This window comes from Pseudonaja textilis, chromosome 3, assembly GCF_049901715.1.
Source record: "Pseudonaja textilis isolate UNSWEBS1 chromosome 3, rPseTex1.2, whole genome shotgun sequence".
Classification (NCBI taxonomy): domain Eukaryota; kingdom Metazoa; phylum Chordata; class Lepidosauria; order Squamata; family Elapidae; genus Pseudonaja; species Pseudonaja textilis.
This window is the reverse complement of record NC_141992.1, coordinates 53,659,940-53,686,227: the sequence shown is the minus strand read 5'-3', so window position 1 is coordinate 53,686,227 and position 26,288 is coordinate 53,659,940. Positions and strand designations below refer to the sequence as shown.

General features: G+C 41.6%; 1 protein-coding gene across 5 annotated transcripts in view; it reads right to left on the bottom strand.

Moving 5' to 3' along the window:
* The window catches only part of SZT2 (SZT2 subunit of KICSTOR complex), a 74,691-nt gene that overhangs the window by 1,135 nt on the left and 47,268 nt on the right, over nt 1–26,288 (bottom strand). For 2 of the 5 annotated variants that reach the window (XM_087929749.1, XM_087929750.1), the window contains exons 46-70: nt 25,752–25,863; nt 25,202–25,320; nt 24,866–25,030; nt 24,431–24,521; nt 21,303–21,476; nt 20,961–21,143; nt 20,351–20,505; nt 19,605–19,765; nt 19,218–19,315; nt 18,717–18,849; nt 18,420–18,547; nt 18,235–18,344; nt 17,952–18,134; nt 17,606–17,876; nt 16,906–16,985; nt 15,602–15,727; nt 13,697–13,899; nt 13,318–13,411; nt 12,843–12,923; nt 11,884–11,958; nt 5,739–5,952; nt 5,321–5,504; nt 3,277–3,399; nt 2,224–2,713; nt 1,043–1,159 (exon numbers count right to left, since the gene is read on the bottom strand). In XM_087929749.1, the coding sequence (XP_087785875.1) occupies nt 1,043–1,159; nt 2,224–2,713; nt 3,277–3,399; nt 5,321–5,504; nt 5,739–5,952; nt 11,884–11,958; nt 12,843–12,923; nt 13,318–13,411; nt 13,697–13,899; nt 15,602–15,727; nt 16,906–16,985; nt 17,606–17,876; nt 17,952–18,134; nt 18,235–18,344; nt 18,420–18,547; nt 18,717–18,849; nt 19,218–19,315; nt 19,605–19,765; nt 20,351–20,505; nt 20,961–21,143; nt 21,303–21,476; nt 24,431–24,521; nt 24,866–25,030; nt 25,202–25,320; nt 25,752–25,863 (3,870 nt within the window). Of the gene's footprint in view, nt 1–1,042; nt 1,160–2,223; nt 2,714–3,276; nt 3,400–5,320; nt 5,505–5,738; nt 5,953–11,883; nt 11,959–12,842; nt 12,924–13,317; nt 13,412–13,696; nt 13,900–15,601; nt 15,728–16,905; nt 17,012–17,605; nt 17,877–17,951; nt 18,135–18,234; nt 18,345–18,419; nt 18,548–18,716; nt 18,850–19,217; nt 19,316–19,604; nt 19,766–20,350; nt 20,506–20,960; nt 21,144–21,302; nt 21,477–23,622; nt 23,674–24,430; nt 24,522–24,865; nt 25,031–25,201; nt 25,321–25,751; nt 25,864–26,288 lie in introns of those variants that run through there. The other 3 variants (XM_087929751.1, XR_015742847.1, XR_015742848.1) reach the window with 3 other exon arrangements.

Here is a 26,288-nt window from a genome sequence, read left to right as displayed (position 1 = left end):
AGGTTCTAGTCAGTGGAAGGATAGGCGAACAGAGAATATGGTTAAGGCATTAGGGATTAACTAGAAAACTTATGTATATACACATCTTGAGTGTTATGACTCCCCTTCGAAATTCAAACGAACAAAACAGAAAGCAGCCGTTTCACAATTAAATCAAACGGAAAGAAGTCTTACAAGATAACGGCTGGCAGAAACCACAGCATAAATCTTTACTCTGTCCGGCAAACCAGTCCTGGCAATAAATCCTCAGCCTCAGAGCTCTTTGCTGTAACGTCCTCACTCAAATAGTCATTTTGTTCCTGGCGAAATGTACCAGCCCAGCTGTGTCCTTTTATACTCATTAAGGCAACGTGCTAATTTACTGACTTGCCCTTCTCATTTGCTCCAGCTGATTTTGCCTTTTCAACCGTCTTCTATTTTTTACATTTAACCACAAATTTTCCAAGTTCTCATCTCCACTAGAAGACTCTCTCAAAACTTCCCTGTCAGCCATTCCCGGCTGTTGATCAGATAAGGAACCAGAGGAGGTCAAAGGTCCTGACAATTCTAATACATCAGATCTGTCGTCCTTTGTCACGTCCATCTCCTCATCCTGGTTATCAGTCCAATCAGTAAGCCAGGCTGGCTCATATTGTTCTGACATAACCTCTTCACTTGAACTAATATCAATCACAGGAGCTGAATCCAAGCCCGGAGCCACAACACTTGAGTATGCAAACAGAGAGAGGGCTGGTCCTGCCCTTATTCCAAATTCAAAACTTACTCAGGGTTAGCATGTGTGTGTGAGAGGGAGAAAGGCAGAAGGGTGAGTTTGGAAGGGAGAAGGAGAGAAAAAGAGAGAGAGAGGATGAGGGAGGGAGGGAGGCAGATAGAGCCTAAAACCGCATTGTTACTGTGCTAGAAAAGCTAGAAAAGCAACAAATACAAATTTTATTCTAATAGTGAAAATACTACCAGTTCGTAAGGGTTGATAATCAGGAATTATTTTGGGTTGAACTTCAGCAAGGTCCAGCAGGGCACAATTCAGCTGGAAATATCTTACCAGGTACTGGGTACCAGCATCAGCATGCTGGAAATGGCGACAACTCTGTGGGAAACGACTGAGTAGGACTTTGATAAGACTCTGGTACCAGGAGGCAGTCATAGTGAGGAAGCAGCTCTGCCAAGGAAAGGAAAAATGGGTAAAGTGAGGGCAGGTCCTTTGCATCATGCAGAGAATGCGAAATAGGCAACATATGATTTCTGGAATTCTTTCCAACATCTTTACTAGCAGTGGCCGTAGAAAGTGTTATGTTTCCCCATGTAAGGAAATAATACGTTTCTGTGGAGGTGTCAGGATGAGTGCATATGTATATTGCTATTTTTGTATTTAGGATGAGCTATATCCATTCACTCTGGCTCATCTTACCAAAAAGAAGAGAGGGGAACGTAAGCGGTGCCCAAGCCACTGCCCAACTCCTTCCCATATACTTTCCTGAAGTGTTCTCTCCATAGCTGCAAGGTATAGAGATCCAGTTATTTCTGAACTGGATCTTTTGCTAGACGCTTTCTTCTAACACATCACATTTGGTCTTAGTTTCTGGTTGACTATTATGCTTGTGGCCAGAGTTCTGATTCCTTGCTTTCCAATGTTTCATTATTCGTATTATTAGCATTTTCTTCCCTTGAGTTTTTCTCTAAGGTGAAGCTCAATGCTGCATACATTTGTATGAATATGGGATTTGGGAGCCCAATACGACACCACGTTTAAAGCCTCTCCACCAGCCCTAGATTAACTTTGGCAGGTAGAGTCCTGCAAAGTGAGATGTTAAAACCATGCATTCAGAAAGGAATGCTCCCAGAATAACTGAAATTTAAAGTTGTATATAGAAAAATATATTGGACAAAAGCCACCCTGCCGTCAAATTCTTACCATGTTAGTACTATCTACTTGTTGGGCAGATCAGTTAGCCTGTTGGTGGACCTGGCCATCCAAAACTTTATTGCCCCAGTCTACCTTTTGACTACTGCAGACCTTAAGCCTACGGGTAAACTTATCCACCCAAATCCACTGGTGTTGTCTCAGTCTCTTTTTTTAAACAAGGCAGGCCATCAACATCTCTTTCATATCCTTTCTTGCTCATAGCCTGCTTCTGCCTTCTGCTCTTATTGTGGGGCCCAACACAAATGCATACACAGTAGCACCATTAAACGGAGTACCCTTGATTGAGTTCAGCCACTTACCAATTGGGGATCAATGTCAGCAATGGACTTCTTATGCACAGCATCCAACAGCTCCTCCAGCTCACTTAGAGACAGCTTGCCCAGCTTCAGCTTGTCAGAAGCCAGAGGTTCCAGCAAGAAGAGCCTCTTCCAGAGGTTGTCCCGCCGACAGTGGCCCTTGGCACATTGTACCATGGTGCTGAGCTGTTTCTGGGCGGCAGCAACCTCCGAGGCAAGTAATGGAAACAGTGGGGAGGTGTAGAAGAGTCCTGGGCCCACCTTGACCTGGGGGCCACCTGCATAGAACTCGCCATGATCGTCTACCTCCTCCCAAGGATCTGAAACTTCCTTTCGCTGCTGGCCACCCTCTGCTGTCTCCCATGCCGAGCGTCCCAGGAGAGGTTCTTGTGCCTCTCGCTGTAGGCGTGGCAGTTTTTTGAAGCGCCGCATGTCTGCCGTTAGTCGAGGGAAGAGCTCCCGTTGGCTTGTCATGATTACGTAATATTGCAACCTGGAAAAGGGTAAACAATTGCCATGCCTGTTGCCAGTGGCCCTGTTTATCAACAGCCTGATACACAGCCTCCAGTAGCAACATTTGAAGAAAGGCATCTTCCCTGCTCTCCAACTTGTCCGTAATCTGTCTAACCCAATAATCTTATGTCAACCCAACAAGGTAGGCCAGACTAATAATCCAATGCTACTTTCATTGCAGTTAACCATAGCATCAGAACTTGGCAAGTCCAAATGTGCTTTCTCCTTCCCTCACTATTACCTTTGTGTGAATTAGGGAAGGGCCCATCTGAGACAAGTTTCTTGGCTTAGATGCAACCCTGCTTTCTTGACCATTGCTTTAGTGGCGGTTCTTCCTCTTGTCCTTCAAAGCCATTCCCTGCACCCTCTATATCTTATGGCCTTCCCTTGGATAGTCCTGGACCATCTATCCACTGATATACTACAGCTAAACTATATCTCTGCTTAGCTTTTGTCTAACATTGTAAGCACCCCCAGATTTCGAAATGGGAAGTCTGAAAAGTTGTCCAACTTGTTAGTCTTCCGGCCTGCCTTAACTCTTACCGTAACATGTGTCGGTCTGCCTCACTCTGGTCTTCAAAGGGCACAGCACTGTGGCTCACTAGCAGGGACACATCAAAATCATCATGATGACGCAATCCCTCTGAATCTTTGTAGGAACCAGAGCTGTGAGCAGAGAGAAGTGTGGGAATTCTTTCAGTAGAGGAAAAAAAAGCAGCTGCAGTTCTTTCCTCCACAATGTATACTATTAATGGATAGACTACTATGATGATAGGCTGCTCGACATAACTAAAAGCAGAAAGACAAGAAATTAACCCTCAACTTGAGTGTTGGAATGCCTTTAACTCAACTCTAGAACTATGGGTTTTTCCTAAAGACATAGGGAATATCTGGAATGTGTAACATTATTTGTGCATTGTTCAGCTTGATTTAAAAGACATTCACTGGGAACAGTTCAATAAGAATGGGGTTACAGAGTAAAAGACTAATTGGAAAATCTTAAGTAAATCTAATGCAAAGGATAAATGAGGAGTGTGGGCCTCTGTTCTCTTGTTACACCTTGAAACCATACAACTAGCAGGACAAACTTTATATTTATGTTCTCATGTAGATGTATCTGTTATTGTGCGTACATTAAACTCAAGTTATAACATCCTCGAGTGTCGGAAGAGATATGAGCCTACTAATATGCTTTGTAAAAGATGACTGGCTTCCATTCTTGGCTTAATCCTGCATAATCAGAAATCTTAATCACACGTCATTATCATTAATACAAACATTAGCATTTCAAAAGGGTGCAAATCTTTGCTAGACCTGTTAGAAGCAGGATGATGAACTGCAAAGCAAATTCAGGAAATTATGTGTAAAGGATTAGGCAACAAAGGAATATACTCAGCACTTCAGTTACATAGGGGCTTGACTCACCTATTAGAAATCAAAGCAATTGACAACTTGGAAAAGACTGCCTGGTGCTTTGAAGCGAGAGCCTAAAATGCAGGCAGCAAGAACTGGGCTTTACCCTGTGCCACAACTGGAGGGGGAGGCAGAAGGCCTTGTTCTATTATAAAGAAAGTGGATGAGACAGGTTTTGAACAGAATAAAGCACCCTGTGGGTATTAGACTCCAGCAGAAGCAATAAAGAAGCCAACCAAAAGGCAGAAGTGGGAACAATGTGAGAGTGGAAAGCAATAGTTGCAAGCAATCTGAAAACCATGCTGCTCACATGGGAGTTTCAAAAGGATCTGATTATTAGTTTAGGAAAGGCAGCAAATGTTTTATCTTTCTCTCTTCAGCTATTTGCACTAGTAAGCAGAGAATGGCAGGTTAAACTATTATTTTAGACTCACGGAGGACCTATCAAATGTAAAATATAAGGGCCAGGATTAAAGGAATCTTCTAAATAAATTATGTGTGGGTTTTGTTTGTTTTTTTACAAAAATAAGGGTTCTGTTGCTGAAAATGTGGAGGCTGGATTAAGTAAGATACAGGTGTGTAACTTGTAGCATACAATCCCTCAAAAGCTTGGGCATGCTCCTCCCAAACCTCCAAAAATTGTTAACAGTTGTTGAAGTGTCATAAAGTTGCCATTACTCACCAGCAGAGTTTATAACAGTAACTATATTAAGCTTTCATTTAAATATAGACGAAATCCAATTCCATTTTTGTTTTAGTCCCACCTAACTACTTCTGTAAATGTGCTTCTAGCATACCACTTAGAAATCAAGTCTAATCTTTTTTCACCTACAAAAAATTGTGTATTCCTGAAATTTACATAAATTTCACAGAGAGCCAGTTTTACTTTGAATAAATAACGCTTCAAAATTATGATACATTTATATTGTCTCAAATATGTATTCTGTACCTAGTCAATTTGCTGCAAGAAAACCCAAGAATCTATATTGTAAGTTACAGGCATGGCTTGGCGTTATTTTAGTCGTACTAAGTGCCTAATAAATGTACAGATAAATTGCCTTTTACATGACTGCACTGGAAAATTCACTGACCAACCATTGCATGTGGAATTCTGGGAGCAAATAAGTGATAGCAATTTTCACCAAATCCTTAAAAGTGCATTAAATTCACACACCTGTTCCAAATGGAGACCAGGGCATATTCATTTTGCTCAGAGCTAGGAGTCCCTTTCTTGCTCTCATTGCTAGTTCCTGGCCGGGCCATGCGGAGGGGTTTCATATGGTAGGTGCTGGCATGATCAGTTATATAATTATAGAGCTGATGGGCTGTGATGGTGTTGGTAGGCAAAGCTAGTGTACCTGTTGAAAAAAAAGATATGGTGGGTTGTTTATCAGCATGAAAGAAAACTAAAATTAAATATTCCTCCCCATCTGAGTGTTCTGGAGAACCGATAGCGGAAATTTTTGAGTAGTTTGGAGAACCGGTGAATACCACCTTCCCCTGCCACGCCCTCCAGGCCACGCCCACAGAACCGGTAGTAAAAAAAAAATTGAATCCCACCACTGCCCCAAACACTCTGCTGGAATCCTCACCCTGAAAAATGTGGTTGCGTCCAAACTTGGGGATGTCAGGATGTTGGGTGATGAAGTCTTCCAAGAAGCTTGTGAGGTGATAACCTTGCCGTAATGCCATGTGAGATCCAAGTAGATACTGGTGCACAATACGCAGGTGAAAATCATAACTGAATGAATGCACGTGCATAAGATCACGTACTTTGTCACACTCCTCTGTGAAGAGCATGGAAAGCTGAGGAGAGAGAAATCGGAAGTGAAAGCCTAGCAAAAATAGCCTATCATCAGATGGTTTGAGTTCAATGGATCTGAACAGTACTGAGAAAGGGACAATGATGGAAGATATCCGAGTGAATACACATTTCATTACCAAGCTAAGCAACATATAATCATTATAGAAATGTGTTTTGAACAGAAAGTAGTTTGATCAGTAGTCCTAGTATACTGAATTCTGGGGCTGAAAAGCGAGGCAAGATTGTGTGCTTTTGCTCATCTACCAACAGAAACATCTGTAATTCAAACTATACAATCTTTATCCAGCCAGTAATCTAGCTTGGCTCATAAATTGCCCATTTTGCAAAAGTAGCACAAATTATGCTGGGAAAAATATCTACAATGTAAGTAGAAATTCTCAGTCAATAATCATAAAGGATACATTCTGAAGGAAATGTTGAATTGTACAGAATAAGTCTGTTCCAATTTCTGCTTCAGGAGAATTAGGCAGGTTTTTTTTCCCACTTACTAGACCTGGAAGAATTCTGGTACGGATCATATTCCGTATCATGAGAATGCATCAAGCAAGTATGAAAACTGAAAGGCCTCTGACACAGCAATAGCACTTAGACTTATATACCGTTTTATTGTGCTTCACAGCCCTCTCTAAGCAGTTTACAGGGTCAGCTTATTGCCCCCAACAATCTGGGTCCTCATTTTATCCACCTCGGAAGGATGGAAGGCTGAGTCAACCTGGAGCCTGGTGGGATTTGAACTGCCGAACTTCAGGCAGCTGGCTGCAGAAGTAGCTTGCAGTACTACACTCTAACCACTGCGCCACAGAGGCTCCTTTATATGCTGCTCCATAAGGACTGTGATTTTTAAGTTAATACCAACTAATATACCAGAAGGAACATTTTAACTATTCATAATAGTGGTTGAAGCCACTGAAGGTTTAAACTGTCACAGATAACAAACGTATGAGGATCTATTCTAGTCTTATCTCAAATGTGCATATAGCAAAATTTATATGAGGGTGAGAGGAAAAGCATGTTGGGAGTTGCTGGCTTGATTTAATCAATCAGGAAAATATTAATAGCAGTAGATGCCACTGTTAGGAAAACAGAAATGATCTGAGGGACCTGCCTTTTCTCGAAATGAACAAACTGAATAGAGAAGGTTGTGAACAGATTCAACTAATAACTGCAGCTTCCCCAAAAGCAAATGCAAGTGGGCATTTGCATTTCACAAAACACAAGTGGTGTCATCATTACATCTTTTAAAATTACCGTTCACTACTTAAAACTTCCCAACTTAAAACAATTATAGTTTAGTTTCTTTTATAAAGAGGACCAGGCTTTGAATTTTTGATTGGAAGAATGATTTTGAAATTGGGCAGGTAGAAGGCAACACCTCCTAAATGCTCAGAAGATGTGTGCCTTTAAGTAACTGTTCACACCTATAATTAATCTTAATGTTCCATGAGTGCCATTCTTCTTCTTCCTTCTCCCCTATCCCAAATTTACTACTGAAACTAAGAAAAAAACATCATAACACGGATCTGGTAAAAATATTTACTAGATTATATAGTTTTATATTTATTTGGTTTCTTCAATATCACAGAAATTGGTTACATTTAGTTTCAAATTAAAGAATGTCAGTTTCTGACTGGCAATTAATGAGCAGATTCAAAGATTGAAACTTAGACTTGGGAACAGGAAAGTCCCTCTTGATATTATTGATCCAATTCCTCAGTCATTAGCTATGGTGGTTGAGACTTATGAAATTAGAATCCAACAAGAACCGGAGAATCCAAGGTCCACCCATCAATAAAAAGGAACTTGCAAAAATATATTTTCACATTTTGATGCTCCATGCAGTGGACACACAATATAAAGGTTTAATTATTTCCTGGATCTGAAGGAAGGAATGTCATATATTCTGTGCTCACACTATTCTGGCAGACCAACTTCCCCAGTGCAGTAAGAGACCCCATATCTACAACCAGGTGTAGATATGACCAAACAAAGAACCAACCCAAAGAAGGAATTGCATCCTGTAAAACTCAGTCCACGTCTACACCTAATGAGATAATGTATAGAATAGAATAGAATTCGTTATTGGCCAAGTGTGATTAGACACACAAGGAATTTGTCTTGGTGCCAATGCTCTCAGTATACATAAAAAGAAAAGATACATTTGTCAAAGAATCATAAGGTACAAAACTTAATAATAGTCATAGAGTACAATAAGCAATCCAATCATACTAGGAAACAATCAACATAGATTGTAAGGATATAAGCAACAAGGTTACAGTCATACAGTCATAAGAGGGAGGAGATGGGTGAAAGGAAGGATGGGAGGATTAATAGTATGACAGGTGGTCTGTAACTCTGCACTCTGACAATCACGATTTTTTTTTTCCAGCAAAAGACACAGCATAATAGAGGAACCAAGATGCAACTGAGATACCCTCCATTCTGGAAATCAAAGCTAAGGTCTACCGAACAAATTATAACACAGGGTAACATAGAAGAAAAAAAACCCTGCATTTATAAAAATTAGAGAAAGTCTGCAGCAACAAATCAAGTATGCTGCATGCTTAATGGCGTGGAGAGGCCAGGCATTCCAATAGCATAGAATTCCAGGCCTGACAGATTGTAGGGAACAGGAATTGAAAAAATAGTGAGATATGGGATGATGTTCCCTCAAGCTCTGCTACGTTTTTTCATTGTGGAGGGGGTATTCCTGGGAGGGAACAGCAAAGAATGCCAGGAGTATATATATTCCAGCTGGGTCAAAACCTGTAAATCATCTCAGTTACCTAGCTAAAGCAACTAATATATAACAGCAGTGGAAATTGCTGGAGGTAGGTTTTATGCATTTTAGTGACAAAGGCAAAGGCATAATTTCATACTGCGAGGGAGAAGACAAACCATTTTGCATTATACTGAGAGCATTGGCACCAAGACAAATTCCTTGTGTGTCTAATCACACTTGGCCAATAAAGAATTCTATTCTATTTTATCATAAAACCGTGTGGATGGATAACCTAAAAGGATTAATGATATTGTGCTGGATGACAGACCTCTCAGGTTGGATGGTGCTTAACATGGAGCAGAGGATCAATAATTAAACAATTACATAACTGAAAAACTACTACTAATGTTTGTGATGTGGCTATACTGAAGCCTTCCAGATGTCTATCTGTCCATATTGCCATACAGGAAATCTAAAGCTGAAAAAAAAAATTACAGTAGGAACATGGAAGATAAGAAGCATGAACAGTGAAAAATAAAATGAATTGATTACACACGAATATCTTAGACATCAGTGAATAGAAATGGATTGGAATTTGACTCTTTCAAACAATCATACTGTTTGCTACTCAATACATAAAAACAAGGAAAGAGTAGCACAGATTTCATTGTCAGAAAGGTTATAGCAACAAGAGTTAATGGACACAATACAGTCAATTATCAAATGATATCAGTGAGACTTTGCAGACAACTCTTTTACATGACACTTAGCCACATTTATGCCCTAGCCCCTGATACAGGATAAAAGGATTTTATGGTCAAGTTCAACAAAAATCAACAAAACATGAAAAGCAAGATGTGCGGCTTTTGGTTGCAAGGAGGATGAAAATGTATTTGGAAAATGTATAGCCTAAGGAACAGAATTGAAGCAGGAGAATGACTTATTCATTGGTAAAACAAAGCAATGCCTATATACATTATTAGCAGATGATTAGTACCAAAATCAATTCACTGTACTATAATACAAATAGGTGGAAGACCTCGGGAACATCAATCAAGGTATGGCTAAGAACTGAAATCACAAATGGCTCATTTACAAGCTGAAGTGGAAGAAGTAACCCACCAGTTTCCATAATATGAACTTGAGCATCTGCCCACCATTTTCAATGAGAACACAGGGAATCACTTTGAAGTCCTTTGGCAGGCAACCAGAGGAACTGTGGAATTAAATCAAGTAATTTGTTTAGGATGAATGTGAAAAGAGACTGCCAAAAACCAAGAAACAGAAGAAAGCAAACTAGATTTCAGAACAAATGGAAGACAAACTGAAACCAAGAAAGAGAATCTCAAGAAGGAATTTTAAGAATTTCAGAGATCTGTCAGAAGATACAAGGAGCAATACAATGACATCTATAAAAACACTGAAAAATGGAAACAGACGCAGAACAAAGATAGTCCTCCTAAAGATCTCCAAAATTAGGAGGAGGTTCTAACCTTGTACTTGTCTACTAAAGGATACCAATGGACAGATAACAATTATTCAAAAAGAATCAAAGAACATATTTTCCACACTTCCTCCACTGTACAGCTAAATAACCTAGGAATATATTCTTGTTTTATAAGAATCTCTATTAAGAAGATGAACTCAGATCAACACTCCAGTCATAGCTAAGTCAGACAACTGTAGGAATTGAAGGAAAATCTACAGAAATATGGCAAGCAACAGAAAAAAGAATCACTAAGTGTTTTAAAAAGACCATTTCAACAAATGTAGAAAATGACACACTGAACACAAAGTAGAAGTCAATATGCACAATAGTAAAGAAAAAAAGCAGAATGGGAAAACTATCACACAATATGCTAAATTTCATAGGCTAACAAAATATGATCATCCAATGTAAATTAAAACCATATATGAGAAGAGAAAGACCAGAGGTTCAAGATGCCTTTAGAAAATATTAATGAACAACAAATATACCTGCTGATAACTGAGTAAACTGAGAATATAAGAAAGAAATCAGCATGTGCCTCATGGAATATAGAAATGCATATGTTGACCATATCAAGCTGCAGGATATGCTTAGGAAAATGGGAATTCTGGAACTTCCCACTGTCCTCTTATGACAACCTATACACAGGTTGGGAACCCAAAGACTGAATGAAGAAGGGTGAAACACAAAAAATTGGCTTCAGCTAGTCAAAGGAGAAAAGGCTGCAAACTCATTCCTTATTTATTTAACCAAAAGCAGAATATATAATGAGGCAGACTGGATTGGAAGAAGATAAATATGGTTTTAAAATTTCTGTGAAAAACATTAATAACCTATGCTATGCAAATGACATTACCCTGGTAGCTGAAAATGCAAATAACCTGAAAAGTTCTGGTAATAAAAGTCAAGGAGCAAAGTAAAAAAATAGAAGCAATATTGAATATATAATACAAAAGAACAAACTAATGATTGCAGGTAGGGCAAATAGTTTTAGAACCGACAATAAAGATTCTGACTGGTTAGTTTCTGCTTTTTACGACCGAATATCAACAAATAGAAAATAAGGCCTTGGAAATGATATTCAGATGCAGTGACCCATCTATATGTTATGCAGGGAATGATTTTCCCTGTGACACTTGAAGGATGTGAAAGTTGGGCTTTGGAGAAGCACAATAGAAAGACTATTGATGCTTTTTAACTTTGTGTTGGAGAAGACCCTTGAAAATAAAATAGATAGCCAAGAAAATCATACAAATGGATCATAGAAAAATCTGAGCTAATCAATTTTGGTCACATTATATAACTTGGTTCTCTGGAGAAGTCTATAATGCTGGAAAAGGTGGAAGGAAAGACAAGAAAAAGACAACCAGCCACAAGGTGGATGGCCTCAATTATATCAACAACGTGTGCACTGTTAGGAGGCCTGAAGGACTAGGTTGCAGACAGTCCCAGAGAAGGTTATCTACGTGACAACCAAGACTTGCCACTCAGCTGAAAACATATAATCAATCAATCAATCAATCAATCAATCACAGGAGAGCGGTCGCTTGATGAGCAGGATTCTGAATGCCTAAGATGCAAAAATAAAGAAAACAGACAGCCTACAACAAGGTTCAAGCTGTCTCCTGTGCATATATTTTGATGACATTTGCTACATCCACCAAGTTTTACCTGTTAGGGAAATCCTAATCATGGCAATATTACCTGTGAGTTGACAGTCTGGCCCATGGGGATTCGGGAGCATTCCAGTGCATACTGTTTGACGCAAAAATAGCATCCCTAAGAGGAGCAAAAGATGAAATATCAATTTTCATCTGTCCATAGCAGCCATACGTTGCAGTTACCTTTATTAACTATCCCACTCTGTAAACTGTCTTTGGAGTTTATCCTATTTGCTTCTTGTAGTATTACAACATTTACTTAGAAACTGTGAGGCAGACACACAGAGTGTGTGCATAAAATCTATAAAAACAGAAATCGTATTTTCAAATATGTCCAAATTCCAAAGGGAATTTGTATGAAAGAACAACAAAAAAGAGATGCAGCTATATGCCATATAAACCCTTAGACCTTTAAACCTTAAAGAAGGTTTAAAAAGTGAAGTGGCATAAAAGCATCTAAAACTAAATAAAATAAAATAAAAATTATTCCTTAAAACTGCTAATTCACTGATAGTGCTTCCATCTATGATGGTTATCTCAACTCTTTTCCTCTATAGCTCAATTGCTGCATATGGCCCCAGAGAATTCCAAAACTTGTTACAAAAGATAGTTTTTAATCCAATATTAAGGGGGAAAGGACTGAATGTATAACTGAAGGCATCATAACAATATATATGATTTTCATTACATTTGAACATAAACTTAAATGAAATAAAACTAAGATTAGTTTGTCTCGGATTCAAACCATATTTTTAGCATGCCAATCCAAAAAAATACAAAAACTGAGACATGGCCCTCAGCCTAGAAAGGTTACAAATACAGACATACACATACAACGGCAGCAATTCTAGTGCATACCATCTCACAATAGTTGGCTATACCCTTAAGTTTCCCCATTGTATTTGCAATCCATCTTCAGAATGACCTTGGAACCTTGACTGTTGTTCTTCTTACTTGTTAAGCCATATGGTCTGGTCATGGCAAAAGGCAATTTCCACTCACCTGGAAAGCCAATTCCATTAGTACAATGCCCCCAGGCAAAGCTCTTTGCAAATGGTATGCTGTGACAGGAGGGTTCATGGTCTAGAAAATGAATACATTTTTTTTTTCAGGAGTACGCCTCCAAGATGGTGACCTAAAAAATATGCTCCCAAAGGGATCACTGGCTAGGAAACATGAGGTCCAATCTCTCCGTTAGGTGGCCCAACCTCCCTTCAGCTAAGCACCTATCTATGATGAAGCAACAATGCCAACAGAGCCTGATACACCCAGAGGGGTGGGGGGAAAAGCAGGATCAAGGGTGACAGTGAATTACGTATCTTAGAGTTGGCTACGCCCAGATTAGTGCCAGACGTAGAATGTTACCTTCAAATAAATCCTCTTTAGTTTTGGGAGTGTGGCTCAAGGCTCATGATTTAATTGAAGTAACTGCCGGAACCCGGACACTAGCAACCTACCCCATATTTAGCTTTCTTACCTTTGGACTCCCATCCGCCTTTGGCCTGGAGTATGAGAAGGAGCCCCGTGTCTCACCGGCCATTGATGCCAGAGCTCTAATCCGACTGGTGCTGCTGGAAATCCAGAGTAATACAGAAAGAAGTTCAAAGACCTGCCAGGATAACCTCTCTCTTTTTAAAAATTAAATATATCGTAAACAAACTTAAAATTTTGCATGACTACTTTTAACAAGTTTTTCCACCTGATAATTTTTCAGTCACATTTTGCAGGAAGTTCTTTCCCAAAGAAAGCATCTCTCTGCCATATGCTTACTACAACCCAGAACAGTTAAAAACAAAACAAAACACCCTCTTCCCACTTCACTTGTAAATTCCCTGTCCTTGCTAAATCATACTAACCTGCGAGCAGGTGAGGCTGGGCGCACCTGTACTAAGATGAAGCCCATGCTCTGCAGATACTGTATGTATTGCTGGAGAAAGGCATGACATAGTTCCAGCAGCCAGGCCTCATCCTTGGATTTACATGGTAGCCCTTCTGCAGAGTCACAACTGTGGCTACGGTCCCTACCAGATGCTGTGGAGTCATTGGAACGATGGCGCTTCTGAATGTGAGGAAATAGATCAAACAATGATATTTTCTGAGAGAAAAGTTGAACTTATATAATGTAATAACCTTAAGCCCAGTGATATATGGTCTTCAGTCTTGCAATGAGCCCCCAAAACTGCTTTAATAATTAGAAGAGAAATCAGACCATATAAATTCAGCCCTTACTTGTTAAGAATATAAAGTAATAATGGGATTTAATGGACATTTATGGAAGGGACTCCAAGTCTAGATATTCCCCCCCAAAATAGATGATGTCTGTGAAATTGTTTCTGAGAAACTTAGAAAGAATAAGTGGGCAGGGTGGGGGGAGGGAGGAGAAGTATGATGATTTGAAAGGTCTCAAAAGGTTTGGGACAAAGGAAGGATCCTGGAGGAAGATTGGCATCAGTGGTTGGGAGGCCACCATCGGAAATCATGTTGAAAGCACCAGGAGATCTGAGGTATAACTTCATGCGTTATGTTCACACGTTCTAGTCCTTATGACCATAATTGGGACCAGAATTTCCACTGCTAAGCAATGCGGCCGATCGTGCAACATCATGTGACCGTATTGCTTAGTAACAGCAATCCTGGTTGCTGTCATAACTCCAGATGTGCAGGTTGCTATGTGAGAAGTGGAGGGAGTTCCAGGTAAAGAGTGCAGGGATGCCGCAAAGAGGTGGGAGAAGCCTGACACGGGCTCTTCAGGAGTTGGGGTGGGGGGAGGGGTTGTGGAAGCATAGGACAAGCTCAGGAAGGTCAGGGAAAGAGGGCACAGCGTGTGTACAAGAGCAGGGAAGGTGGGAAAAGAATATGCAGTGAAGCGTCAGAGCTTTGGGTCTGCAGAAAGCCCTAACCCAACCTGGTCCAGCAGCGCAGCGCAACTGAGAGGGGCTCGTTGCCACTCTGGGAAGCCACAGCCGCAACCCCTCCGGTCAAGTCCCACCTGCAGTCACCCTCCCTTCCTTGAACTCCAAGCCTTTCACTGCCCGGCGCTCTGCCACCCCAGTTGAGCTTTGTTACCTTCTTGCTCTTGCTGCTAATGAGCCATGCCCAGCCTGGCCCTTCATGAGGAAACTGCTGACCACGTGAGGCCATCTTCCTCAAGTCTCATGAGGAAAGTCTCGTGCATGATCTGGGGAAGAAAGCCTTGTGTGCCAGCAACTGTCTTGCGAAGGGCCGGGCCAGGCATTCTTGGTCAGCAGAAGCTGGCAAGGTCAATTAGGGCAAATGGGGCCGTAGGGACCAAAAGGGCCCAGATCGGGGGATTTTGGCAGGTGAGGAGAGTTGAAGTGCCCCTGAGGTCATACGCACGTGCAGACTGCCAAACACTGCATGTCTGCATGACTGTGGGGTGGGTGCAATAGCCGCAATTTCAGCAACAGTGATAAGATCCTTCATTCAGTGCCACTGTAACTTCAAATGATCACTAAACAAAGGGTCACAGGTCAAGGGCTACCTATAAAATGGCAGATTATCTGTTTATACCTATGCAAAAGTAGCTCTCCAAATAAATAGACAATGGCATTTTAAGGATCACCCTCCACCAACGACTCTTTAGGTAGAAGTTTTACTCTAATTTCGTTTATTGGGCTCTTATCAAATTGTTCCCTCCATTAGTTCCATCTGAGGAAAAATAAATCCTCTTACGAGCCACCCTCATAAGCCTTGAGGAGGAAAGGGATTACGAAAGGTGTTTCCCTCTCCCCTGGTTTCACCTTGCCTTCCAGCTTGGTTTGTTGGTCTGCCTGAATCTGCTGTCGGAAGCCTGGATCAAAGAGCAGGGGTGTAGCACAGTAATGGACCAAGCGTGAGGACTGCTTCAGGGTGTCTAGGTCTGCAAGCTGCACACATACACACAGGAGAAAACTTTTGCATATTGCTTAAGCCTATTTCCATGTATTAATACCCCACTGATATAACATTCCTGGAGAACAAATGGGAAGCTTTCAAGGGAATCTACCTCTTAAGCATTTTTCTCTGGACAATAGGCATGGCGTACCACTGACCTTATATGAATGTCTGCTGTATTAAATAAATATATGCAGATAACCAAACAAGAAATAAATATACCTGCTGCTTCAAACTTACTTATCTAGCAAAAAGGGGCTGGAAAGAAAAATTATCAGTGATTATCAGATCTGCTCTGACATAGCCGAGACAATGTATGAAAATTAATTTTCCTTGCACTAGTGGCGAATATATGTAGTTTCACAGTTGAATTGCTGTGCTCTTGGTGTTCTATAAGCTGGATAAAAACAGCCACCATATGCTAATGTATATTAATGTGCTGATGGCATTACTAAGCAAGGTAACTAAACTTCTGCAAAATGGGAACAAGCTCAGAGAACGCTAAGAGCCCAACAAGTAACAATCTGTTAATATTTAATGAAAAACTAATTTCTTGCACTATAAGATTTAATAATGGAGCCCGAATTGGGGATATTATTCTGGCTTTTCTTATGTCATCTAAATCTTTTGCTTTTAAAATATATTCAAAGCAGTTGAAAGCCAATTCATTTGTTCTTCTGAACGTAGTTGTTCTTGCTGGCTTCTAGGTTGCGGAACGTAACTAAAGTCTATTGTGACTCTTGGACAGAGAGACGCTGACATACATCCATTTCTACATTTGTACAGTATTATTTGCATAAAAACCCTGGCACTTTTTAAAACCACAATGATCACACAATTTACAAGAAAACTACAAGAATCATAAGCTCCACACAATACACCTAGAAACAGTATAAGTGGCAGGAGAGGAGAGCATTTCTATGGGTGAACAAGTTTATAGTCTATCAGCTAGTAATGTCCAAACAAATGATGAACACTGGCAATTAATAAAAATGAATTTATACCAACATGAGAACAGCAGTAATATAAGTGATCCTCAGAGAACTACCTTTCAAGATTACGTTGGTTTAATTTACAGTCTTTCCTTATAGTGAAAAACATTTTATGGGATTATCATCATCATTCTTGTAGCTTATCACATCCCAGCCCCATATCCCAGCCCCAAACTCACACTGATGGGCATGTTGGATTGAGCAGAACGCTGTTGCCATGTCACAAAAAGGTTCTCAATCTTCATCTGTTTCTCCAGCTCTGTGGAACGGGAACAGGAGCAGGAGCTGAAGGGAGCAGGGCTCTGAGATTCTTGGACTATCAGGTTCTTCTTTGCCAGAGAGCATTCCCAACTGAAAACTTATACTTTTAAGAATTCATACACATTTGTACTATAGATTTGGCATCTTCGAAAATGGGAACTAACCTGGTGTCAGCTTTGAAATTCAGCTGCCACATAATGGAAGGGGGGTGGGGGGTGGAGAAGTTGAAAAGTTCAAGGTTATTCTGTATGTCGTACTAAGAAATTCCAGTTGCAGTTAATTGGTTCCCGTGATTTATGAAGTGTAGAAGTGGGAGGAGAGAAGGTGGGTTCTGTGTAACGGGTGAAAATACTTTCATTTTGGGAAATTGCCTTAGACATACCAGATCTGTTCCTAAATAAATCAATTGGAGAGAATATGTCTCAGAGTGACTGATACCATGGATACTTTCTGGATGCCTTACACTTGGCTCTATAGCATTCTATAGCTTTATTTTGTATTGCCTTGATGAATTTTTCCTTGGTCAGTTTTCACACAGGGATTCTCAGGATAGCCCCAGAACAGTAGTAATGCGGGATCCTGCTTATCACTCCCCTCTAGACCTAACTTTGCACTTACCTTTCCTCTCTGTGTTCTTGATCTCTAGGAACTGAGCTCCATGCTGGGCTACAGGGTCATGAACACCCTGTTCTGGGTTATGAACAATAGGCTGGATGACCGAAACATCTCGCAGAGCTTCGTCAAAGGGCACCATGTCTGGGGGAAAGTGCAAAGGCTGCAAGATGCGTGCAGAACTGCTGAGGCGTCCTTGCTCCTTGCTTGGAGGAACACTGGGGCTCCGGATTAGGGCGTCAATTTCCAGGGTCGAGTTTAGGAAGGGATTTTGCTCCTGGACAAAGAGAGATGTAGCATTAGTTTAGAGGCAGCAGAACATCATGAAAACAGAAGCAAAGAATGTAAATACCTGCTTGCTGTCCTCGTGCCAAGGGGTGTCCATATAACAGTAATGATGGAACAGCCCAAGCTTCTGGCTAAGCAGGCAGTGTACTACGTGGGCTCGAGCATTCTGCCACTGTAGTAGGCGAGTGAGAGAGTTGTTCAGGGCACTGCCCAGGTCCACGGACCAATTGTAAATGTACAACACCAACTGGAAAGGAAAACGGGACAAGAAAAACTCCTTTTCAGCATTGCTGGATCAGACTTCAGACCACCAAATTACTGCCCAGTTTTCACTCACAAACACCTACCTTTTTGTCAATGATTTCCATGAAGAGGAATCTTTGTCGGGGAGCAACATCACAACCTTTATCTGGAGAGCTAAGCTCAGTACTCTCGAAACGCTGGAATCCTTTGACAGCTAGAAAGATTGCATTATGAAACATAGTTCCTTGAACCCCGAAGGCAGTAAAGGAATCACTTTTCAGCTACTCACCTTGTTCTGTGCTGCAGCGCCACTGGTGGAAGCTCCGTCCAAGCAGAATAAATTGTCGAACAACAGCCGGTCGGGCACTGGTGCCTGGGGTCAGAGAATACGGCACAAAGGACATGCCTTGGGGACCACTGCAGCAAAGGGTACAAAGGGTAAGATGTTACATGTTGGTATGCAAATATCCACCTGGTAATTCCAGCTTCTGCCCCCCCAACATACATTATTCCCATCTTTGTAAAGGAGCTTCCTCAAACTGTAAGCAGCTCCCTATTATCTGGGCAGTTGAGCCTCAGCACTTACCTGACCTTTTCAAACACTTTGACAGTGGTGTCACTTGCCAAAGTAGTGACGAGATTCACTACTTGCAGCATGATAGAAGGCAGCAGGAAGCGGGAGACACTTTCCAGGACACACTGTTGCACTGATGGACACCCTTTATAGAGAAGAAGCCAACATATATCTGAACAAAATTCACCAGGACATTTCTCAAAAAAAACCAAGGTGCTTTGTGTCCATCGGTAAGTTTGGTTTATTATTTTACCTTATTCTGGTTGTTGAGTTTTTAATCATTCATATGCCAGCGAGCTATTTATTTCCCCCAACTATGGGAGCTGGACTAAAGGAACGGCATCCCAGATTTATATTTTGTTCCTATTGGGGAGTTTTGTTCCCCTTAAATGGAAATCCAGATTTTAAAAAAACTGTTATCAATACAGAAAGAAAAGCAGAATCTGCCCACGTGAAGCTAAGCTGAAACCAGGGAAAAAGAGAAAGGATCAGGACACGAAATTAGAAACGTACCCAAACGGTTCATAAAAGCCATCCAGGACGGGCAAGTCTGACTGAAAACTGGGTGCAAAATTCCAACATCTCCCTCCTCTAGCTGGCAAGTCCGACGTCTACAAAGAGAAGATATCAAAGTCCAAGTGGTTCAAGAACAAAACAGATCACAGGAAGGAGAAATCACTGGGTGGGCGAGAAGCAGATCTCTCAATTGCCCAAGGTACCTACTGGCACCTGGTTGTCCTATCACTTATCAGATTAGGCCCCTTTGGGGGATGTGGGAGTTTCATGCACCTGTCCACCCCAGGACATAAAAAAAAAAAAAGGTGAAGGGTTCGGCCTGGAAGAAAGAACCCCTCCCACAAGTCCCTAGAAGACGATGTGGATGGAAGCTAGCATGCTTGCCTTTGGCTCTGCTCCTGCTCAGAAGCAGCACGTTCCTGGCTTGAGTGTTGCTTGACACTTTCAGTCTTATGGCGACGGCGACTGCGATTCTCTTCAGGGCGCTCCAACACAATGTCATCTGTAGTCTTGGGGCTTCCTTGATCTGCTATCTCTGGTTTGCTCTGACAATTAAGACAAGAGCACAGGGAAACATGTCCGTTTAAGCTTCTGCATTAGACCAACTTCGATACCGCCAAATTCTGCTTTGATATGGTCTTTCTCAAAAATTGAAGAGCATTCTACTAATCCGCACATAATACATTATTCTGCAACTATGGCACATATATTGTGGGTCTAACCTGAAACAGGTATACAATTATGCCATCAGGCCAGAAGCCTTTTCTAGAGATCTTTTATGGAAGTAGTGGGCAATTAAGTCAACTTTACAACCTGTAGACTTCAACTCCCAGAATTCCTGAGCCAGCATGGAGTAGTTGAAGTCCACAGTTGCCATAGTTGCCCACCTCTGCTTTTCGAAGTAGTTCCTGGAACTGTGAGACATTAGGCTGAAATGTATCTCTTAACAGTCTGGGGTTGAAAAATATAATACTGAATGTAATAACATTATGGCTAGAGTGCTGGCTATCTTAAGAAGTTCTTAGAAGTTTACGCTCCGTTGTAACAGTTCTTCGATTTAGATTTGTGAGTTTTGACCCTTCCCCTTCGCACTCAAAACAGCTCCCCCCTCTATTTTCCACAGTCGTTACCAGCTTATCCCAAAAGCTCCGTCGTCCCATCTTGCTTGTAGGTGTGACAGGTTCACCCAAACTGGGCACTGAGAAGGGCAGAGATGGAGGGCATACTCTGCCTCTGGCATGCTGAGTCAGTCCTTTTGATTCAGACATCGTTCGGCGCAGGACTCCTGAAAGTACAGTCTCTATTAGAGCTGGTGAAAATCCCATACTACTCAAACCAGAAATTCCCTCTTTTTCCAGTCACAACTCTTCTCCATAGGAAGAACTGTCTTAAGCCACATGATTTTCTATGTCTTTTAGAAACTGCTTTAACCTTAACTTCTCTTATTGTTTTATGCCAGTAGAAAAGAACTCCACAAAAAGCAACCATAAATCTTGGAAAAGAGCTATAGCACCATGGTAAGCTGTGTGCCTTTGCACGTGACTATTCCTAAGCTCAAACCCTGCTATATTCAGTGAAGCTGCAGAAATGGCAGACCTCTATCTGAAGCCTCAAGAACACTTAGGTAATACAGAATTAAATTCATGAATTCCTTGGCTCCTAAGAACAGTCATTTGAGAGCCATTTCTTGGCTGCAATAATTTTGCTGAATTTAGCAACAGAGAAACCGAAAGATCTTACCAGTATTATCCGGATCCTCCAGCTCAGTGGATGTCTCGACACACAACGGATTGGGGAGCACATGAAATTCCATGAGGGCATCACAGAGGGCGTGGCGCAGGGCATGGCGCAGTCTTTCAGACAATTGCAACACGCTGATGTTTCCCTTCTCCCAGATGTCAAAGCGAACTAGAGGAGAGAGAGCTGTAAAGAAAAAAAATCTTGCTTCAAGAGAATGCCTCTTAGAAACAGCTACGGCAATTCCCAAATGAACCCTGAACTTGGACCGTGCACCTGGTTTCATTTTGGTCCCATTATTTTGCTCATGAGCTCTTTTGGAAAACAAAAATCTTGCCTTCCTACCTGACTGTGACTTGCCAGGTTCACTCTCATGCTTGTTGGCTGTAGTCAAGCTCTCAAAGTCCGCCTCTGGAAGAAATGAAGTGCTCAGCAAGACAGTGGAGGGCCTCACCCAGCGAGCCAGTGAAATGGGATTTCTGCAGGAATCCACAAAGGACAGGGCAATGCATGCGACACCTGCAGGGAAATAGAAGACCCGCTTGAGCCCATTCACCCTGGTACTTGCTACAGAAACTCAGCATCCTTGGGACGCTACTTGGGAAGGTTTTAAAAAAAAGTATGTGCAGAGAGAAAGGGTGAAACAAATGCAGACAAGGAAATCAAAATACATGTGGATAACGAAGAGACCTGGGAATGGGCCACTAGGAATGGGCTTTTACCTATAAAACAGTGGAATTCATTGCAGGCTTAGCAAAATTCAGCCAGCAAAAGCATCAGGCAACAGATCAGCCCTCTCTATAGATTATTTTGACTTATTCCAGCAAACAGCAGCAAGCAAGCAAGTAGCTCCTTTCCTGTATTGTGTCAGGATCCCTTGAAAACTGGGGATCAAGGTTTGCAGGTGGTAACTCTTTATAGTTCTTCTAACCTTCTTCTGGCCTGTAATACACCACATTAATTATACTCGTAGGAAAAAACAAGACAATGACAAATGCTAATTCTATAGAAATCACACTTTGCCAAGCAAAAGATCTGCATGCCAAAGTTCCTAAGAAGGGTGAGCAAAAAGGTAAGGACTCACTCTAGAGTATAGATAGCATCAGCAGACACTAACTGTCTAGGTTTTTAAAATGACATCAGTTATAAACAAAAGTGGTGAGTTCCTCCATGCAGAAGGTGCATGATAGCAGAGACGCTGTAGATGCTATCTCAATCATGCACCCCATTATCAAAGGTAATCATAACATGCTCAGCACCTCCGATTAGCATGACCTTGGCCTGATGTAGCCTTTGCATGGAAGAAATAGATCAGGTGGAGATATGTCTCCTAAACCATGCCTAGGAAAGAGAAAGAGAGCCTATTCCAGGCATGCAATAAGCCCTCTTATGGAAGCAAACTGAACAGATCCTTTAAGCTTATATTGACTCCCAGTATATACTTTATACTGACGCGCCTGAAACACAATCATGTTTTTGACTCAACAACCACATGAGAACAAAGATAAAGGAAGAGCTAGTAGTGTCATCTATTCTCTGTTAGGTATAGAACCATAAAGCTCAATGTTGCCATAAATACTTAGAAATCCACCTGACAATCTACATGTAAAAAACCTGCTCCAAAAGATGCACAATACTGAAGGCACTCAAAAGGTCCAGTCCCATTTCCACTGATTCAGCAGTTTTAAGATCCTGAACAAACAGGTCACCAGGAAAATGTCTTGCCTGAGCTCAGCATTTATTCTGATTTCGAGCATAAAATCCATTCAGTTAGGACTGTTTCTAAATGGATTACAGGGTCAGACCACTCCAGCTATTGCATAGTTTTACACCTTTATTCCAGAGTATCATGGAATCCCCCTTCACAATTCCAGGATTACAGAAGAAAATTGTCTGTTGCTCTGTCTTGCAAAATAAACCCTACAGCAGCATATGCTCCATAGATTTATACAGATCTTCTGAAATGCGCATGATGTTTTACTCAGTGATGGGATTCAAAAACATTTACCACCGCTTTGGTGGGTGTGGCTTGATGGGTGCGCTTTGCACGCATGCACCCACTTTGCGTGCACACGTGCACCAAACACGTACTTTGCACAGGCGCAGAGGCATTCCAACTCATCTCCTGCAAGCCTGCATTTTCCCGGTCGCTTCAACAGCTGCTCTTCTGTGCTGTGCAAAGCAGCTGCAGCAGGTGGTGAGTATGGGAGCCCGGGGAAACGGGTGGGCCCAATAGCAGAGCAGTGGAGAGAACCGGTCATCATTGCTACCGGCTTGGCAGAACCGGGCCAAACCAGTAGAATACCACCACTGGTTTTACTCCCATTACAGTTTCAAGATTAAAGGTTTAAATGTGAACAGAAAAATAATTATTCTATCTCCACCTGAAGCCACCAAATACACCATTACTTCCTGTTTTTGTTGTGGATTCTTTAACTTTGACAAATAATTCTTACTTGGAAAAAAAAAGCTTTTCCTTGGAACCAAGAAGAAAGGATAAGAGCTGGAAAAAAGACCTGGGTGACAACACTGAAGAGGAAACATGGATGACACAGTAAAGAATAGAGCAAAAGCCAACAGCACAGCAGGCATAGGATCAAAAATGAGGATGGGAAGCAGCACTGGAAAAAAATTCAGTGGCCTACTGGTATCTACAGGAAGCTACCTTGAAACCGGGAGGGTGGAAACAGGTGCTGCACAAGATCCAACATGGAACCTACACGACAGAAGAATGGTCAGACACACTTTGAAGTGATGCATTACCCACACAACCAAACCACAGTGCAGGTGGAAAAGGAGGCAAGAGTAGTGTAAGTACATGCATTATTCTCTCTGCATGTAAGTGACACTGATCAACACCAACCAACATTACCAGCTAAATAAATTGGCCAAAACTGAAAATGTCTTATTCCAAGCAGAAATATTTTAATCTCTAGCTAGGCTGGCTCCCCTATTCAAGAATACTGTATCCTCCCCTACATGCCATTTCATTTTGGATCAGAAAATGTGCAGTCAGTATTGAACAACAACTTTCACTGAATTACAACCCACTAATGGCAGAGAGGATTTTAAAAAAACAACAACAACTGCGGTGCCTCTCCATCTTAGTGGGGACATAGTATTAGAGCTGCCTTTACTAATCTTCCAGTTATACTATACTTCCACTCTGACAATAACCCAGATAACCAGCATGGCTACTGACTCTGCTTGTTTAAAAGAATAGGTAACACATCTGGAGAACAACATATTTGGAAAGATGGCAAGATACAGTGTATAGATGCATGGAAACTTCATAATTTGGTTCATATGGACCAACCAAGAGATAGATGGCTCTTCACAGAATCTTCTACTTTTTTGGTAGCCCAACTAGCCTTTATTCTCATGTATTTAAGACTGTTCCAAAGTGCTCTAGTTTATTGCTACAGTGTGTTCTAGTCTTTATCCTGTTGTAATGGAGCAGACATGCACAGTACCTTTGCCACCAGTGCCTTGACCTCCTGGCTTATTATATAAATAGAGATCCAAGTCAGGACTGTTGCTGCTGCTATTCTGGTTCAGGCAGTGCTGAAAAGCAACAAAAGGTGGTTACTTCAAGCTAGTGTTCAGATATGCTTCCTTACAAAAGAAAGCTGAATTTAAAATCCTCAGAACTAAAATGATTACACTTAAAAAGTATAATAATATATAATTGTAGCTCTTCTTAATACAATAGGATTACCAGATCATGGGGGTGATCTTCAGTCTAATGTGAGGCTATATAGCAGTGAAGCAAACATTTATTTTTAGCCATAAAATTACCCTCCAGCATAACTGCTTGCAGTGACTGGAACCAACGTAACCTGGCAACCTAAAGAGGTCCACTCAATTCCAAAAACTGAGCATGCCGTTCAAGGTAACCACACACTCACCTTGAAATGGTTCTCCACATTGCTGTCTGTGTATTTGGGTGTGTGAAGAAAGATCAGCAGATTCTGTCGCAGATAGCAGGCTACAGCTGGAAGCCAAGGCAGGCATGAAGTAGGAAGAGTAAATTGCAGTACTTCAGTGGGCAGGCTGCCTGGAGGTTGTATGAACTGCAGAAGGAATAGGTGTCAATAGTTCAATATTTTTGAGACCGTGAAGTCCACAAGATGGGAGATTTTAACCAAGGAGTAAAGCTCTTATTTTAAGGGGGTGGGGAATTACTCCAGTTGGAAGTTACAACAATCTCAGGAAGCAAGTTCAGTACTTCCTTCAGCCAATACCTCCACATCAGCTGGAGTGAGTTTGCAGTTCCGCACAAGCATAACTGTGATGATATCCAGGGTGGCTTCATCCAGACGCCTACGCAGAACCTTCACCAGCTCATCTGTGATCTCAGGTCCTATGAAAGGAGTAGTAGACTGAGCTTCTTATACCTGAACGCCACTACAGCTCTTGGGTCTGCTACAGTGCCGTCAAGTCACCTATTTAGGTTACTGTTTTTGGGATCTGCCCTGCCATTCCTCTGCTCTTTCACCTGCTGTTGCTATATTAGTTATAATTCCAGACCAAATATTTGCATGTATTAGAGTACGTTGTGTGTCTTGTGACACGATCCCAAAAGTGCCTTTATAATATGGCTAGAGGAAATGTTGGAACAAAGAAGCTACAATGGAGATACGCACAAGAGGTTATTAAATTAAGGGGAAATATACAAGAATACAGCTTCTAAATTTGCGTCTTTTATTTTTTGCCAGCAACAGCAGCATCTCCACAGGTATTCCTTCCTTCTGTCTTATCCGTTACCGGATTAGAAGTGTGTGCCCAGCCTACCTGCTTGTGCCACTCCATGAACCACTAGTTGGATGTGTCTATCAATTTGGCTTATAGGACGAGCTGAATCCACGCTGCGGCAAGAGGCTGTTCCCAAGGATGAGTGAGAGCCCTATTAAAGGAAAGCAACATCACAATGCTTGGGTGGAAAGAGAGCAAAGCTCCCACTGTAAGCATTCAGTACAGAGGCAGTCGTCCACCTACACCATTTGGCCACTGACCATTCCAAGTTACGATGGCGTTGAACGAATGGTGGTTATAACCAGTCCTCGGAGTTACAACTAGACCCCTTCAAATGATTGCCATTTATCAGCTTCCCTGCCAGCTTCCCCAGAAAGTCAATGGAGTAGCTGGCAGGGAAGGTCACAGGGGTCTCTCCCATCTGTACATCATCGTTCCATAGCTATTCTGTGCCGGCTACTTGCACATGGTGTTATTTTGCACACTCTCACCAACCGCTGTGGTGATTCCTCTTGTGCAAACCCTTAGATTCGTGTGCACCCACCGTACACTTCTCACATACCTCCTCACACCTTT